We start from the raw sequence: 17,293 nt of genomic DNA, 5'->3' as shown, positions 1-17,293 counted from the left end.
GGCAGGACACACTGCTATGCACAGAGGTGCACGGCTCACTGCGCAGCAGGGCTGGGACTTCTGCACAGACACAGCCCCACCCACAGGCACAGCCCCCCCGCAGTCACAGCCCGGGGGCAGTCCCCCTCACAGACACGGCCCCACCTACAGACGTGGTCCCCACTCACTCCATCCCCCCGTCCCTCTGTCGCTTGCTCTTCCCACCCTCACTCACTCGCTCATTTTCACCGGGCTGGCTAAGGAGGTTGGGATGCGAGAGAGATAGAGGGCTCTGGCTGGGGGTGCAGGCTCTGGGGTGGGGCCAGAAATGAGGAGTTCTGGGTGCAGGAGGGGGCTCCGGCCTGAGGGTGGATCCGAGGGGTTCAGAGTATGGGAGGGGGCTCTGAGTGAGACAGGGGGTTGGGGTGTGGAAGGAGGTATGGGCTCTGGGCTGGGGGTGTCGGTTCTGGGGTGGGGCCAGAAATGAGGGGTTCAGGGTGTGGGAGGGTGCTCTGGGTTGGGGCAGAGGGTTGGAGTGAGGGCTCCGTCTGGGGATGTGGGCTCTGGGCAGAGCTGGGGATGAGGGGTTTGGAGGGCGGGAGGGGGATCAGGGCTAGGGGAGGGGGTTGGGACACGGGGCAGGGAGTGAGAGCTCTGGCTGGGAGTGCGGGCTCTGGGGCAGGGCTGGAGATGAGGGGTTTGGAGGGCAGGAGGGGGAACAGAGCTGGGGCTCAGGCAGGGGGTTGGGGCCCGGGAGGGGGTCAGGGGCTCAGGCTCTGGGCAGCGCTTACCTCAAGCAGCTCCCGGAAGCAGCAGCATGTCCCCCCTCCTGCTTCTACCCGCAGGTGCGGCCAGGAGGCTCTACGCGCTGCCCCGTCCGCAGGCACCATCCCCGCAACTCCCATTGGCCACAGTTCCCAGTGAACAGGAGCTGAGGTGGCAGCGCTTGGGGTGGGGGCAGCGTGCAGAGCCTCATGGCTGCCCCTATGCATAGTAGCTGGAGGGGGATATGCCGGCTACTTCCCGGGAGCTGCGTTGCATGGAGGCTAGAAGGGAGCCTGCCAGCCCCCCTGTGCGGCGCCACCAACCGGACAGTCAACCGGTCAGCAGTGCTGACCAGAGCCACCGGGATCGCTTTTCAACCGGGTGTTCTGGTTGAAAACCAGACACCTGGTCACCATAGCTGCCCTCCCCCCGCAGACACGGCCCCGCCGGTAGCACACACACACACACCCCTCGCAGACGCAGCCTCGCCCGCCAACACTGCCCCGCAGGCAGCCCCCTCCCGCAGACATGGCGCCACAGGTAGGCCCCCTGCAGACGCGGCCCCGCCCGCAAACATGGCCCCACCTGCACAGTGCCCAGCCCCACTCACACCCAGATTACCCCCCGCCCAGCCCGGCCCAGCTCTCACACCCACAGCACAGAGAGGCAGCCCTGCACGACAGACACAGCCTGCAGCACCCCTGCGTGGTTCACTGGTTCTCCCGAGCCTGTCTGGAGCCGGGTGAGGGTGTTTGGAGGTGGCGCCGTGGGCTGGCAGCCTGTCACTGCAAGGCTCTGGGGATGCTGGCGCTGCCTTACCAGGGTCTGGTTGGCAGAGAGCATGGTGGCATCTGTATTGTCTCCCCGCAGAGGGATCAGGGGCATGGTGCCAAACTTCTGCTTGGTGAGGTCGGAGGAGGAGCGCCGTCTCATGATCACTGGGCGCAGGTCGTCGTGCTGCATGAGAGTGCCAACATGTCACTGCTTGGCGTTCCCAGCCCCCACCCTGCCCCAGGCCCGTTGCATGCCTGGCACTCCGGCTCTCACCCACCTGAGCCTTCAGAATGCTGGTGGTCCAGTCCCACAGCTCGGCCTGCCCCGCACATGCCAGGTACCTGCAGAGCCAGAGGAGACACTGGCTGGATTTTGGGGATCTGGCACCTGCTGCTACCCACAGAGGAAGGTGTTACCAAGGGCAGCTCGCTGTAATGACATCATCATTGCAGGGCCCTGCCTGCCTGGATCTCAGCTTCCCCAGGGGCTGGCTGAAGATGGGAAGTTCCCCACACAGAGGCCAGGGGGCTGGGAGCCCAGCCGGGATCAGCTAACCGCACAGCCCGGGGAGCTCACTCTAACTAGCGCCAATGCCAGCACTGTCTCCGTGTAGTGCTGAGAGCTTTGTGCACAGTCACAATCCGCGAACGTTCTGGCTCCCCCAGCTACACGGTACGGGAATGTGAGGGGAGAGAGCCGGCAGCCCAGCCCTGGCCCCCAGACTCCTTGGCTGTGGGGCAGTTACCATTCTCAGCCTTCATATTGCACAGCCACAGGGGTCACATGCCAGGCCAGAGGGACTGAAGGGGAAAGAAAAGGGAAGCGGTTTGTCTGGTGTCATGCAGCTGGCTTGAATCCCTAGCCAGGGCCGGCTTTAGGCCGATTCAGCCAATTCGGCTGAATTGGGCCCCGCACCAAGAGCTGCAGCTCACTTCCCCGGCCCCTCCTCCCCTGCCCTGCACGCCCCGCCCCCTCCCCTGCTTCCCGCGAATCAGAGATTCGCGGGAAGTCTGAGACGAAGCAGGGGCGGGCCAGCAGCATGAGGTAAGCTGGGGTGGGGGCGGGAGAAGGGCTCCGGGGTGGCGCGGCCCGTTCCGGCAGGCCCCAGCGGCTCTGGCCTGGCTCCAGCCCGGCCCCCGGGGCCCGGCTCCGGCCCGGTCCCCGCAGCTCGGGTCCCCCCCCCCGGCGCAGCCCCCACGGCGGGGCTCGGGTCCCCCCGTCCCCGTCCCCCCCGCGGCGCGGCTCGGCTCCCCCCCGTCCCCACCCCCACAGTGCAGCTCGGCTCCCCCCCGTCCCCACGGCGCGGCTCGGATCCCCCCGTCCCCCCACGGCGCGGCTCGGGTCCCCCCGTCCCCCCCCGCGGCGCGGCGGGGCTCGGGTTCCCCCGTCCCCCGTCCCCCCGCGGCAGGGCTCGGGTCCCCCCGCCCCTCCCACCCGCGGCTCGGGTGTCCCCCCCGCGGCGTGGCTCGGGTCCTGGGGGCGGGGCTTGTAGCAAGCCCCGCCCCCAGGAATCGGGCCCAGCTGGCTTGTATCCCTAGCAGTACTGCCAGATACCAGCCCCGAGCTGGGCCTGGCCGCTGGGCCTGCTGGCTGCTCAGCACTACTCCAGCAGAGTACACGGGCAGGGACAGCGCTCTGGGGGCTGGCAGTGGTGGCGGGGGGTGCACAGCTGTCCCAGGGATACTGTGTAGAGCAAAAAGAACAGGAATACTTGTGGCACCTTAGAGACTAACAAATTTATTAGAGCATAAGCTTTCGTGGGCTACAGCCCACTTCTTCGGATGCATAGAATGGAACATATATTGAGGAGATATATATACACAAATACAGAGAGCATTAACAGGTGGGAGTTGTCTTACCAACTCTGAGAGGCCAATTAAGTAAGTGAAAAAAAATTTTTGAAGTGATAATCAAGATAGCCCAGTACAGACAGTTTGATAAGAAGTGTGAGAATACTTACAAGGGGAGATAGATTCAATGTTTGTAATGGCTCAGCCATTCCCAGTCCTTATTCAATCCTAAATTGATTGTATCTAGTTTGCATATCAATTCCAGCTCAGCAGTCTCTCGTTGGAGTCTGTTTCTGAAGTTTTTCTGTTGTAAAATAGCCACCCGCAGGTCTGTCATTGAATGACCAGACAGGTTAAAGTGTTCTCCCACTGGTTTTTGAGTATTATGATTCCTGATGTCAGATTTGTGTCCATGAATTCTTTTGCGTAGAGACTGTCCGGTTTGGCCAATGTACATGACAGAGGGGCATTGCTGGCACATGATGGCATATATCACATTGGTAGATGTGCAGGTGAATGAGCCCCTGATGGTATGGCTGATGTGATTAGGTCCTATGATGATGTCACTTGAATAGATATGTGGACAGAGTTGGCATCGGGCTTTGTTACAAGGATAGGTTCCTGGGTCAGTGTTTTTGTTCAGTGATGTGTGGTTGCTGGTGAGTATTTGCTTTAGGTTGGGGGGTTGTCTGTAAGCGAGGACAGGTCTGTCTCCCAAGATCTGTGAGAGTGAGGGATCATCTTTCAGGATAGGTTGTAGATCTTTGATGATGTGCTGGAGAGGTTTTAGTTGGGGGCTGAAGGTGACAGCTAGTGGTGTTCTGTTATTTTCTTTGTTGGGCTTGTCTTGTAGGAGGTGACTTCTGGGTACTCGTCTGGCTCTGTCAATCTGTTTTTTCACTTCAGCAGGTGGGTATTGTAGTTTTAAGAATGCTTGATAAGTTGGTAAGACAACTCCCACCTGTTCATGCTCTCTGTATGTGTGTATATATATCTCCTCAATATATGTTCCATTCTATGCATCCGAAAAAGTGGGCTGTAGCCCATGAAAGCTTATGCTCTAATAAATTTGTTAGTCTCTAAGGTGCCACAAGTACTCCTGTTCTTTTTGCGGATACAGACTAACACGGCTGCTACTCTGAAATCTGTGTAGAGCAGTGTGAGATGCAATGAGCTCATGGGGGCAGTGGGAACATGCCATCAGGACCACACACCCTGGCAGGCTCACTGGATGAGGACTCAGACCGTGAGAAAGGACATGGGGATGTACAAGCATCTGGCCCATCACAGGGGATGGGCTGGGGCCAGCAGACTCTCAACTGGAACCGGGGGTGCAGGAGGCCATGTGCTGGGCGCTCTTAAAGATGCAGCTCATGGTGGGCCCTGGAGCCCCAGAGCAAGTCTGGGCAGTCTGGAAAGCTCATGTGGGGAGTAGTGAATTCATGGGCAGAGGCCAGTGCACACGTGTGTGTATTCAGCACAGGGAGCAGGGGCCAGTGGGGGAGAGTGGGATGGGGGGCAGGGAGCAGGCAATGTCCATGCTGCTGATGCTCTGCAGTCTGTGCCACCAGGATGGGCAGCTAGTGGCTTTGGCAGAACTTGTCTGCTCTCAGGTTCCAGCTCCCTGCGTCAGGTTCCTGAGCCCTAGTTGCCGGGGATCCCGAGCAGCAGGCCATGGCTACAGGGACCCCGACATCCTGCGTCCCTGGGGCAAGGGGACCCCATGAGGTACTCACAGCTGCTGCTTGTCCAGGATCAGAGTGAATCCCCACCTAGAGCAGAGGGACACAAGGCACAATCAGGCCAGGGCAGGTGCTAGAGCCAGAGCTCCAGGTGGGCGGGGGCTTGAACTGGGGGGGTCGCAGGGTCCGAGCTGGGGCAGACTGGCAGGTCCCTATCAGGCTGGCTCTGGAGCTGGGGCACTGCAGCTGGGTGATGGGATTAGAGCTCACCTGGCACAAGGGGGGTCGAATCAGGGCTCCTCCTGGCGGAGGTCACGCCTGAGGCTGTAGGACAAGTCTGGGGTAGAGTTAGGGGTAGTGCTTGCAAACAGGGCAGGGAAGTGGGGGTGCTGACAGATGCCAGGCACAGTGCTGGGGCCGGCTCTGGGCAGCGGGTGTGGGGAGGTTATCATCAGTGCAGGCGTTACTGCTCGGAAGGGTCCTGCACCCCAAGCCCGACTCTTACTGGGACGGCGGCTTCAGCTTCTTCCGAATCCCCATGTAAACCTTGGCCATGTTGAGGGGCCACTCCCGCTCCGGCCGGGCACTCTGGGAAGAGAAAGCCAGACACTCAGCCCTGCCCCCATGGACATTCCCCATCCCCCCAGCCCTGCCTTGCCCTCCCCGTCTGCACACCTCCCCTCACCCCGACCTGCCCTCCTCTTTCTGCCGGCTCTCCTCCCCTCCCCAAGCCCTACACTCCGCTCTCTGCCAGCACCCTCCCACACTAGCCCAGCCCTTCCAGCCTCACTGGCACCCCTCTCTTCCTCTCCCTGAGGCCTCCTATCCCCACCTGCACCCCTCTCAACCAGCCCCAGGGATGGGACAGGGCCTCCCACTCTGCACAGGGGAAAAGGGCCCCAAGACTTGGGTGTGTGAGGGGCACAGAGAGAATCCAGAACCTTCCCCTGGCACAAGCTGGCCGAACGGCCGCCTCTCAGAGCCAGGTCTGGCAGTCCCTCCCCCCAGACCGCACGCCCCATTCCCGTGGCTGGAGGCAGGGCAGGGCGTTGGCCTTCCTGCCCGATCTCTGGGAGAGCTTTCCACCACAGGAGAGGGGGGCCCTGATCCCAGGGGCTGTGGCAGGCCCCCTCCTAGCCCAGCGCTGCACCCGTGTCTGGGCTGCCCCGGAGCACCAGGTCTGGGTCCTGCTTTACCCTTTTCTCCTTCAGCAGCAGCAGCTTGTGATCCTGGATGACAAAGTATCGCTCCTGAAACTTGCAGCCCAGGAGTTTGGGGGGCTCCTCCCGACACTTCAGCACCCCACACTTGGGGCTCTCGCGCTTGGCACCTGCACGACAGGGAAGAACAAGGGGGTGAGGAATGTCCTGGGCACCCAGAGAGAGGGCCTGGGCAGGGCAGGAGCAGGCTGGGGATGGGGATTAGGAGCGGAAGGGGTCAGGGTGTGTGTGTGTGTGTGTGACAGACAATGGTGGGGGGCAAACAGTAGGAGCAGGGTCAAAGTCCCCCTCGCCCTGGCTCTGTCCCACTGGTTTCCCTGCAGGAGTTGCTGTTTCACAGCCCTGGCTAGCTCCGAGCATCACTAACAGGACAAGTCTCTTTTCACCTCCTGGGTGTGAGGCACAACAGGCACTGACTGCCCCCCCCGCAGGCAGCCTCAGCATAGGCCACAGACTGGGCGGGCCACGGGGACCAACCAGTGCTGCTGCTCTGGGTCCCATGGCTGGTCTGGGCCAGAGCCATGGGCAAGGCAGGGCCTGACAGAGGCCATGAGCAGGGGGATCTGATGCTGAGGCAGGCTGGGGCCATGGGCAGGGGGAGCTGGGGCTGGGGCCGGATTGGGGCCATGGGCAGGGGAAGCTGGGCCCGGGGCCATGGTCAGGGGAAGCTGAGGCTGGGGCTGGACTGGAGCCATGGGTAGGGGAACTGGGGCTGGGGCCTTGGGCAGAGGGAGCTGGGGCCAGGGCCGGGGCTGGACTGGGGCCATGGGCAGCAGGAGCTGGCCTTGCTCCGTGTGCTGCACCTTGCCCCGCAGGAATGGCCCTGGGCTCAAGCAGGGCCTTGCAGCCTAGTCAAGGCGGGTGGTGCTTACCTGTGAAGAGACAGCTGCCTTGTCCAATGGGAACCTTCCTCACCAGCAGGTAGGCGGTACTGGGCTCAGGCAGCTTGCACCACTGCAGAGCCTGCTCCAGGACCTTCTCCTTGGGGTGCAGGGGACGCTCTACAGAGAGGAAAGGAGGCCGTTTGCACCCCGGGCAGCAGAGGAACTGCCGTGGGCCCTGAGGCCAGGGAGGGTCCAGCTCCCTCAGCAGGGCCAGGCCCGCTACAGCCCAGACAGGGCCAGTGCTGCCATGCTATGCCAGGGCGCGGGACTGTCAGAAGACATGGGCACCCCCTGCCTCTGCAGCATCTGGGGCCGCGGAGGCAGGGAGAGGGGATCCAAGGTGTGAGCGCTGCATGGACGGAGTGGTCCAACCTTCCTCCCCCACAGCCCTATGGGCCCCCTCCCAGCCCCCACCCCCAATGGTGAGCGATCACCCCCGCTCCCATGGAGAAGTGCTGCCGCCATTCAGCCCCCCACTCCAATGACGAGAGGCCACCCCCATCCCTCCCCCGTCTCCATTGCCACTCACCCAGCCCCCACCCCCATGGTGAGGTGCTCCCCCCGCTACTCACCTGTCCCCCCATCCCAATAGAGAGACAACACTCCCGTCATCCAAACAGCCCCCGCAATGGAGAAGCACCCCTGTCACCCAGCCAGCCCCCAGCCCCCACAGTGGAGAAGTGCCCCCGTCACTCAACCAGCCCCCACCTCCAATAAAGAAGCACCCTTGTCACCCAACCAGCCCCCCCAATGGAGAAGCACCCCTGTCACTCAACCCGCCCCCAATGGAGAAGCACCCCTGTCACCCAGCCAGCCCCCCCAATGGAGAAGCACCCCTGTCACCCAGCCAGCCCCCCCAATGGAGAAGCACCCCCTGTCACTCAACCAGTCCTCACCCCCAATGGAGAAGCACCCCTGTCACCTAGCCAGCCCCTCCAATGGAGAAGCACCCCGTCACCCAGCCAGCCCCCAGTCCCCCCAGTGGAGAAGCACCCCCATCACCCAGCCAGCCCCCAGCACGCCCAGTGAAGAGACGTCCCCGTCACTCACCCAGCTCCCCATTCTCCAGGGCCTCAAAGGTCAGCCAGATGTCCAGGCTCGCTGGCATGTTGCGCATCTCCAGCACCTGATTGGTCAGCTCCTCCGCCGTCATGGTAGGCGACACCTATGGGAAGCGCAAAGATCAGCTCATCCCCAGTCCCCACCCCGGCCAAGGCCTGAGCCTTCTCTGGGTGCCACCGAGTCTGCCGGCAGCAGAATGGGAATTAGCCAGAGAGTGGCGCCCCCACCCACCAGGCACTGGGAGATCTCCCCACCCTGCAGCACAGCTCCGGCCCCGTGAAGGCTCCCATCCAGCTGACAGCAAGGCCGGGATATGGAGGGTGGGCCATGCAGCTGCCCTGCCCGAGCCATGGCTGCAGCCAAGACATGCTCACTCACCTTCAGGGTGACACAGCAGTCTGGCAGCTTCTGCTCCAGGTAAACCTCAATGATGAGATCTCCAGCCTGTGAGAGCTGCGGGGAGAGAGGGCAGAGGGTGGGCAAAGCCTGGGTGAAGTGCTGGACTGGGAGACTGCCACGGGTGGGTCTGAGCCAGCAGCTCTCAGTGTCTGCTTGCAGGGAGCTGAGGAAGGGGATGCTTGCATGCAGAGTGGCTGCACGCTGTGACCAGTGCCCAGGGTGAGAAGGGTGGGAGTTACAGAGCAGGTTGGGGGCCCCACCCACCAGGGAGAGGGGCCAGGAGCACGAAGGCCTGGGGCAGGGTGAGGCAGGGAGGCAGGGCCCTTTCCTGTTCCTGGGGAGGCCTTGTAAGAGATGATCTCATTGCAGAGCAAACACAGGGCCCATTGTGTGGCTAGGGCAGCCCATGCTGGAGCTGGGATCTATGCAGGGACAGAGGACTTGCAGCCATGGGCCTGTGGTGGGCTGCTCTCCAGCCATCTGCCTCCACCATGGAAGCTCACCCATGTCCACGGGCCCAGGCAGAGGCTATGGACAAATCAGCAGGAGGATCCAAGACATGGGGAGTGCATGGCGCCCGTACCTGCACATCCCTCCAGGTAGTGATGAGGCTGTTCTCTAGATCCATCTGCGACACCTGGTCCTCGTCAATCTAGCGGCAAGAGAAGGGACGTGAGGTGCAGGAGGGAGAGGAGACAGTGCTGGGGGAGGTGGGGCAAGTGGGGGGCTTACGTTGAAAATGCGGACGTAGTTATCAATCAGGTCCTCCATCACCTTGACCTCGTGTTCCCCTTTGCCGTCTGTCTGGAAAAGGCTGGGAGCAAAGAGCAGTGACAGGTTCTTGGTGCTCATCTGATTGAAGTCAGCACATTTCTGCACGCTGCGAGCCGGGGCAGAGAGAGAGAGAGTTCTCAGAGCGTGCCCAGCAGCCCCAGCATGGGACGAGGCTGGGCCGTTCAGAACCACCCATCCAGCTGCTGGAGTCAGGCAGAACTTCTTGTTCTAAACCTTTTTCTATTTCCATGGGGGAGGGGAAAGGTCACAGGGTTATGAAATTTTCCACTTTTTTTCATCAAAATGTAAAATTAAAAACTTTAATTTCGACACTTTGAATGTCAAGTTTTTGGCCTTTTGTTCTTCCCTCTTTTGGCCACTGAATGCACTTGAACGTGCAATGGCCTCGGAGCGGGTTTCCCCCACTTCTTCCAATTTCCCTCTGTGTTCTTTGTAACATTTCCACCTTTGGAAAAGTCACATAGCAGCAAAGGGCAGAACTGACTGGCATCTGGCTGCTCTGTGACTCCTCCGGTGTCGGGAAAGTTCTGAAAAGTTACAAATAAAAGGAAGATGGAAAGAACATGAAAGTGTGAAGCCCCAACTATGGGACATTTTCTGGCAAAATAGAACCAGAAGATAACAACTGGGGAGAAAGGGGAAAAAAAACCTCACAAAGATTACAGAATGCTATCCCTGCAAGCTGGTCTGTGCCGACCTCTGAGAAATGCAGACAAGTCACCTTCGGTTGCACGATTGCTTGCCATTTTTTGCTGCCAGAGGGAAGGCCCAGCCCCAGACTAACTGCACGGTCCTCCCAGCCTGTCCGCACAGCTCAGAGACAGGGGCGTGTCCCAGGGCCATTTGTCAAACTCTATACCTGTATCACCCACCACTGGCATTGGCCACTCCATATCCCTAGGGGACCAAGAGACCCTGAAGCTAGGTGGGAAGTGAAGGGGGCAGACAGTGCACACGGCATGTCTGGACTGAACCAGGTCAGCCGGTGATGGTCCCCCGATTTCCTAGACCATGCTGTTTCCTGAGGAAGTGACATATGCACACTGCCCGAGGAGGGACAGACTGACCGGTAGAGGTGACCAATCAGAGCAGCCAGTGTCCTGCGGTTGAGGCGGGGCAGGCGGTTGATCAGCTCCTTGTAGCGCTCCAGCCGTTGGGGCTTCAGGGCTATTGCTGGAGGAAGCAGATGGTCACAAACACAACACTGCGCAAAGGCACAACTACCATCACCGGGCATGAGCTGCTGGCCCCAGGCCATGCATGGACTGGCAGGGAGCTGTGCCCCAACTTACCCACACTCACAACAATCACCCGGCCCCTCGTGGGGCCAGTGCTCCAGGTCAGACTGGGATAATTCCCAACCTCCGTGCATTGGTGCAAATGATGGAGCCAGGGGCAGGGGGAGAATGGGGCCCAGAGCGCCCCCCACCAGCAGAGCTCAGCACTGGGCTAGCCTAGGTCTGTCCCTGCCATGTGGCCCTTGGTGGCAGGAGAAGCGGCGTCAGGGTGAGAGGGAGCCCAAGGCAGAGAACAGCTGCTGCGTGGCGAGGCCGAGGGACGGCAGGGAGGACGGCAGGGAGATGGGTACCCGCAGCCTCCTTCCATTGGGGGTGCAGCTCCGAGGTGAAGACGGGGTCCTCAAGCTCCCGGAAGAATCTCTTCAGCACATCGGTCACGTCCTCAATGAAGTTGTCACTGATCCGCAGCTTGACATTGCGGGCATCCCTGCGGAACTGCTCCATCAGCACCTTGATCCGGGATTTGGCCCCGTTCTTCCGGTAAATGCCTTCATGTCGCAGCCCTGTGGGCAGAGCGCGCGAGAGAGAGACCATGTCGTGGGACCTGCGTGCTAAAGGGGGAGCCCAGATCAGCGCAACCAATGCAGGGGTGGGGCAGGTAGTGGACTAATGGGGAGTGTGCCCTCCCAGCTCTAGATCTGTGTGTGTGTGTGTGTGCGGGGGTTGGTGGTGGCATAAGCAGGTAGATCACAGTGTGCCCTCCGAGGCCCAGATCAGTGTGTGTGCGTGTTGGGGGTAGCTTGGAGCATGCCCTTGCAGCCTGCTCCCAGTGGCTGCCCCATGCCATCTCAGGAGATGCCTGATGGACAAGTGGGCAGCTCTGCACTCTCCCTGAGGCAGTGCCACCTGCTGCTGAGGAGAACGTGGCACAAGGTGTAAAATTGTTGACATAATCTGTAACCATATAGATCACTGTTGCAACCACTGTTATATATTTGCAGCAAATATTGTACAAAGGTTGTCGTGTGAGGTGTCTATGGGAAGGTTATGATTTGCTGGTTATGATTATGCTATATCTATATCATTTTTGTAGTTGAAGTTATGAATATTGGCTCTATACTGTCTGTATTTCAAACTTATGCTGTGCTTCTGGGTGACACCCGAGACAAGTTGGTGTCAGCTCTTCCTAGCCTGCTTGATGGCTCATTAAGGACCATCAGCTATACAACTGACCCATTGAAAGAAGGCAGATACACCTTTCAGAGTAGCAGCCGTATTAGTCTGTATCCACAAAAAGAACAGGAGTACTTGTGGCACCTTAGGCCTTGGCTACACTTGGGACTTCACAGCGCTGCCGCGGCAGCACTATGAAGCGCGAGTGTAGTCGCGCCGCCAGTGCTGCGAGAGAGCTCTCCCAGCGCTGTATGTACTCCACCTCTCCGAGGGGAAAAGCTTGCAGTGGTGCGAGCGAGCATGCAGCACTGCATACTCTGATTACACTGGCTCTTTACAGCGCTGTACTCGCTGCGCTCAGGGGGGTGTTTTTTCACACCCCTGAGCACAGCAAGTTGCAGCGCTGTACATCACCAGTGTAGCCAAGGCCTTAGAGACTAACAAATTTGTGACTCAGCAAGGTATACAGAGACATGCCTATGGACAGAACTCTAAGGTTTTTTTCTTGCCATGTGCCCGAATGCTTGTCTTTGGAACAAAGAAAGAAAGGCCACATGACAAGAGACTATAAAAGGCTGCTGCAGCTCCTCCATCTTGTCCTCAATCCTGCTTCAGACCTCTGGTGGGACTTTGCTGCAAACTGAAGCTCTGAACAAAGGACTGAATGACCCATCCCAGCTGTGGATGTACTCCAGAGACTTGATTTGAGCCTGCAGTTTATTCCATCCAGGGCCGGCTTTACCAAGAGCGGGGCCCGATTCCTGGGGGCGGGGCTTGCTACAAGCCCCACCCCCAGGACCCGAGCCGCGCCGCGGGGGGGCCGGGGGGGACCCGAGCCGCGCCGTGCCGCCGGGGGGCCGGGGGGACCCGAGCCGCGCCGCAGGAGCCGCGCTGGGGGGAATCCCAGCCGCACCGCGGAAGCCGCGCCGGTGGTGTGGGGGATCCCAGCCGCGCCGCGGAAGCCGCGCCGGAGGTGGTGGGGGGGGACCCGAGCCACGCCGCGGGGGGGCCGGGGCCGGGGGGACCCGAGCCGCGCCGCGGGGGCCGCGCCGGGGGTCCCAGCCGCGCCGTGGAAGCCGCGCCGGGGGTCCCAGCCGCGCCGTGGAAGCCGCGCCGCCGGGGGGCCGGGGGGACCCGAGCCGCGCCACCGGGGGGCCAGGGACGGGGGGACCCGAGCCGCGCCGCGCCGGGGGGAATCCCAGCCGCGCCGCGGAAGCTGCGCTGGGGGGGGGACCCGAGCCGAGCCGCACCGCGGGGGGGACGGGGGGCCCCGAGCCGCGGGGACTGGGCCGGGCTGGAGCCAAGCCGGGCCAGAGCCGCTGGGGCCTGCGGGATGGGCGCGCCTCCCCGGAGCCCTTCTCCCGCCCCCACCCCAGCTTACCTCGTGCTGCTGGCCCGCCCCTGCTTCGTCTCAGACTTCCCGCGAATCTCTGATTCGCGGGAAGCAGGGGAGGGGGCGGGGCGTTCAGGGGAGGGGAGGAGGGGCCGGGGAAGTGAGCTGGGGGCGGGGCGGGGTTGATAGCTGCAGCGCGGGGCCCAATTCAGCCGAATCGGCTGAATCGGCCTAAAGCCGGCCCTGATTCCATCACTGCTGCAAGCCTGAACCAAAAACTTTGCCATTACTGTGAGTAATTGATTCCATTTAACCAATTCTAGCTCTCAACTATATCTTTTTCCTTTTATGAATAAACCTTTAGATTTTAGATTCTAAAGGACTGGCAACAGTGTGATTTGTGGGTAAGATCTGATTTGTATATTGACTTGGATCTGGGGCTTGGTCTTTTGGGATCGAGAGAACTTTTTTTTCTTTTACTGGGGTATTGGTTTTGATAACCATTTGTCCCCATAACAAGTGGCACTGGTGGTGATATTGGGAAACTGGAGTGTCTAAGGGAATTGCTTGTGTGACTTGTGGTTAGCCAGTGGGGTAAAACCAAAGTCCTCTCTGTCTGGTTGGTTTGCCTTAGAGGTGGAAAAACCCCAGTCTTGGGCTGTAACTGCCCTGTTTTAAGCAATTTGTCCTGAATTGGCACTCTCAGTTGGGTCCCACCAAGGGCAGCATCGTTACACAGGGCTCCTGGCAGCACTGCCAGCACCCAGCAGGAGGCGCCAGGCCAGCCCCAAGCAGAGGGGCTCACCGTACTGGGTGATGAAGGCAATGCAGCTGTCCACGAGGATGGGGATATCACTCCTGCTGAGCTGCTGGTCGCGCAGGGCGTTGCCCCGTCCCCCCGCCGAGGCCTGGATGTCCGCGCACCATGCTGCGAAGTCCATCCGTGTCACCCCCTGCAGGTAAAAGGTCCTGAGGACAGGGCAGAGAGCAGGGGATGAAACCCAGCTGGGGACACAGTGCAGGGCCTGACTCCCACAGCACCCCCACCCCAGCTCCGTTCCTGCCCCTGGCACACCCCACTGCCCTGGTGCAGGCACGGGAGAGCTGGCTGGCTCCTCTCACCAGACACAGGTCTGTCTACAGGCACGGCTCCCGCCCAAGCCCCAGGGGGCAGGGCAGACATTTAGGGGAGACCCAGGGGGTGGAGGGGCATAGCTTGGAGCATGCCCTCCCAGGTCCAGATCGGCTAACCCCAATGGGGCTCAGAGCAATGGGGGGAATTAGACAAAAGGAAAATCTAGGGTGAGCCTCAGGTTGCCCCCCGTGATGAGGGGCCACACTGCGGGGCTGTTCAGCCTGCGCTGGCCCAGCAAACACAGCACTGCTCCCGCCCCGGGGCAAGGATTAGATTCCCCCGCCCCCATGCAGGCTCATGCAGGCTCCTCTCCCCCAGCTGTGCCCAGACTCCACTCCCTGGGAGTCCACTGACCAGGCTGTCTGTGTGTTTATTCCCCCCCCTGTCGCCCCAGCTTAGTCTGCTCCAGACCCTGGGCCAGTAACACCTCCTTGCAGGCAGGAGGCGCTGCCCATCTGCCCAGGGCATCCCGCGAGAGGGCGGCTGGGATTCAGCCTGCACCATGTCCCAGGAGAGCTCACCTCCCCATCTCCACCAGGATCAGCACCTCCTTCTTCTCAGGAGTCTCAGTGAGGGGGACCAGGCCTGCACAGGAGCAAATGGAGACTTCAGATGCAAATCCCACCTAGGGGCCAGGGAGAGACCTCGCGCAGTGCCGGGTCCCCACTGAGGGTCAGCTAGAAGGATCCCGATGCTTTACATACTACTGTGTGTGTGCAATCACTGACCCAGCACCAGAATGCAGCCTCTGGGGTGGGGCATGGCTGGTGGTGAACAATGCTCAGCCACACAGTACAAGGCTCACTGACCCAGCACCGCAATGCAGCCCTGCTGGGGTGGGGCACAGCTGCTGTTTCCCACAGTTGGAACAGGCGAGGGCTGTACTCACTGAGCTCCTGCAGCCTCCGGAGGTTGATGCTGTCCTCGGCTGCGCCCTCCTCCCCCGGGCAGAAGAACAGGTGGGCTTTCTGCAGGATGAAGAAGCCCTGCAGCCACTGCTCAGGACTGAGCATGGATCTGCAGCGCAACTGTCCCACTCTCTGGAACTCGTAGCCCAGCAGGCAGTGACAGCTGAGCGGTGTGAACCACTGCATGGGATGGAGAGACCGGTTAGATCTGGGCTGAGTGCAGGGTGAGGGCATCGCAGAGGGCTGTGCCCCAGTTTGGGTGGCTGGGGGTGGGGACAGGAACAAGGCGAAAGACTATGCCCTGCATTGGGGATGGAACCAGGGCGAACACTATACTCTGCGTGTGTGTGTGGAGGGGGGCAGTGCCAGGGCGGGGGGCTATGACCTATGTGGTGGGTAGGAGGGATGCTGATTGGATCCTGGACCCCCCCAGCCAGCAGCATGCCAGTTTGGGGGCGGGTCTGTCAAGCCAGGGAGATGAGGCAAGTTAGTGCTACAGCTCTCAGCAGCAGTTTCCCAGCCTGACCCATGGCTGGTGCTGCTAGGCATGGTGCCGCACTGGACCTGTGCCCTGGGTGACCGTGTCACACACCTTGCCGATGGCACTGGCCCAGGCCTGCAGGGTGTCCAGCCCGTCAGCTCCCAGCTGCTGCACTTTGTCGCCGCTCAGGAAAAGCTCCAAGGTGAAGCGGAACCTGTAGATGAAGGCAAAGGCATTGGGGGGCAGGGCTCCCCCAGCAGCCCAGTGCCCTGCCCCCCACAGCCTTTGCACTCTGGTCCAGCAGTGAAAATGACCCTTCCCAAGGCCTGAGTCTAGGCCGTACTGAGCTCTGCTGCATGGAGGCCATGGCCCTGAGGACTGGCCCTGCTCATGGGGCTGGCTAGGCCCAGGGCGCAAGGTCAGCAGGTGGCCGGAGGGCAGCTGGCCCTTCCAAATGGCCCAGCTCTAGCTGCCTCCCTGCACACAGGAGCCAGAGTGCGACTCCCCCAGGCAGCAGGAGCAGGGGGCCCAGGGTCACTAGGTAGCCTTCACTGGGACATCTGCAGCACCAAGCAGGAGACCCCAGTGGTGAGGGTTTGGGCCCAGTGGAGCGAATTCAGAGGGCTTGGTTATGGATAGCCTCATGAGGCAGGGAGCTTGCTGCGGGCACTCAGCAGGCCCAGCCCCTGCACCACAGCCCCTTCAGCATAAGGGCATAGTGCCCCTTCACTGCTAATCCCCCTGCCTCCCCAGTGCATGTCCCCGGAAATGCTCGGACCCCAAGGTGGCTGCCTGCCTCTCCCTGCAGGGCAGTGCCATGCCATGCCCAAACCCCTGCCTGCACCCAGTGCCTGGGGGGTCTCACTGCCTCTGATCCACTCACCACATGGGGGCTCCGGCGAGGGCCTGGACCCTCAGGGATTTCAGGGAGTAACCTGCCTGTGCTCCGGCCAGGGTGCTGATTGAGGTGGAAGAAGGTGGGCGTTCCCCCGGGGTGCAGACGGGGAAGGGGCATGTCCCCTCGGGGCAGGGTACCTGTCTGGAGGCCCAGGACTGGCCAGTCCATCTGCTCTGCTCACGCCCAGCGAGACCATGTCAGCCAGCTCAACCTTCCCCACTAACTCAGAACACTTGTCAGTCTCGTAGAAGAGGAGAGACTTCTCCAGGGAGCACCAGACGCGGTGCAGTTCTGCAGGGAACACACTGTCAGCAAGGGCAGGTCCCTGCCACACCGAGCAGCTTCTCTCCATCCTAGCCACCATGGTGCCTGGCCCATACCTACCATCTCTGCTCTTCCTGGTGCTGGAGAGCTTGGAGAGGGCTGGTGCCTTGTAGAGGTAGCCACTGTGCACCACAGGCTGGGTGATCTCATTGTAGACCCCTTCCAGACTCAGCTCCTGCGCACTGGGGCTCCCTGCCAAACACAATAACCTAAGAACGGCCATACTGGGTGTGATGTTATTGACATGAACTGTGACTGTATAGATCATTGTTGCAACCAGGGTCCTATGGTGGCACCAGGTCTTGTACAGAAGAGGTCAAGTGGGGGTGTCTATGGAAAGGTTACAGAGGGTCCTGTGGCACCTTTGAGACTAACAGAAGTACTGGGAGCATAAGCTTTCGTGGGTAAGAACCTCACTTTTTCAGATGCAAGTAATGGAAATCTCCAGAGGCA

The 17,293-nt window shown here is 60.9% G+C and overlaps 1 protein-coding gene across 9 annotated transcripts in view; it reads right to left on the bottom strand.

The window, feature by feature from the left end:
• Window positions 1–17,293, bottom strand: part of ARAP3 (ArfGAP with RhoGAP domain, ankyrin repeat and PH domain 3) — a 59,203-nt gene that overhangs the window by 5,059 nt on the left and 36,851 nt on the right. For 3 of the 9 annotated variants that reach the window (XM_024107139.3, XM_024107140.3, XM_042840731.2), the window contains exons 15-32: window positions 16,901–17,032; window positions 16,654–16,807; window positions 15,730–15,832; window positions 15,119–15,317; window positions 14,751–14,814; window positions 13,900–14,063; window positions 10,939–11,199; window positions 10,418–10,523; window positions 9,288–9,435; window positions 9,139–9,207; window positions 8,535–8,609; window positions 8,145–8,259; window positions 7,083–7,211; window positions 6,187–6,320; window positions 5,496–5,578; window positions 5,045–5,080; window positions 1,796–1,859; window positions 1,564–1,701 (exon numbers count right to left, since the gene is read on the bottom strand). In XM_024107139.3, the coding sequence (XP_023962907.1) occupies window positions 1,564–1,701; window positions 1,796–1,859; window positions 5,045–5,080; window positions 5,496–5,578; window positions 6,187–6,320; window positions 7,083–7,211; window positions 8,145–8,259; window positions 8,535–8,609; window positions 9,139–9,207; window positions 9,288–9,435; window positions 10,418–10,523; window positions 10,939–11,199; window positions 13,900–14,063; window positions 14,751–14,814; window positions 15,119–15,317; window positions 15,730–15,832; window positions 16,654–16,807; window positions 16,901–17,032 (2,174 nt within the window). Of the gene's footprint in view, window positions 1–1,563; window positions 1,702–1,795; window positions 1,909–5,044; window positions 5,081–5,495; window positions 5,579–6,186; window positions 6,321–7,082; window positions 7,212–8,144; window positions 8,260–8,534; window positions 8,610–9,138; window positions 9,208–9,287; window positions 9,436–10,417; window positions 10,524–10,938; window positions 11,200–13,899; window positions 14,064–14,750; window positions 14,815–15,118; window positions 15,318–15,729; window positions 15,833–16,653; window positions 16,808–16,900; window positions 17,033–17,293 lie in introns of all 9 variants that reach the window. The other 6 variants (XM_005280878.4, XM_005280879.5, XM_024107142.3 and 3 more) reach the window with 4 other exon arrangements.

This window comes from Chrysemys picta, chromosome 8 (assembly GCF_011386835.1).
Source record: "Chrysemys picta bellii isolate R12L10 chromosome 8, ASM1138683v2, whole genome shotgun sequence".
NCBI lineage: Eukaryota > Metazoa > Chordata > Testudines > Emydidae > Chrysemys > Chrysemys picta.
The sequence above is the reverse complement of the archived record's forward strand: the minus strand, read 5'-3'. Positions and strand labels throughout refer to the sequence as shown.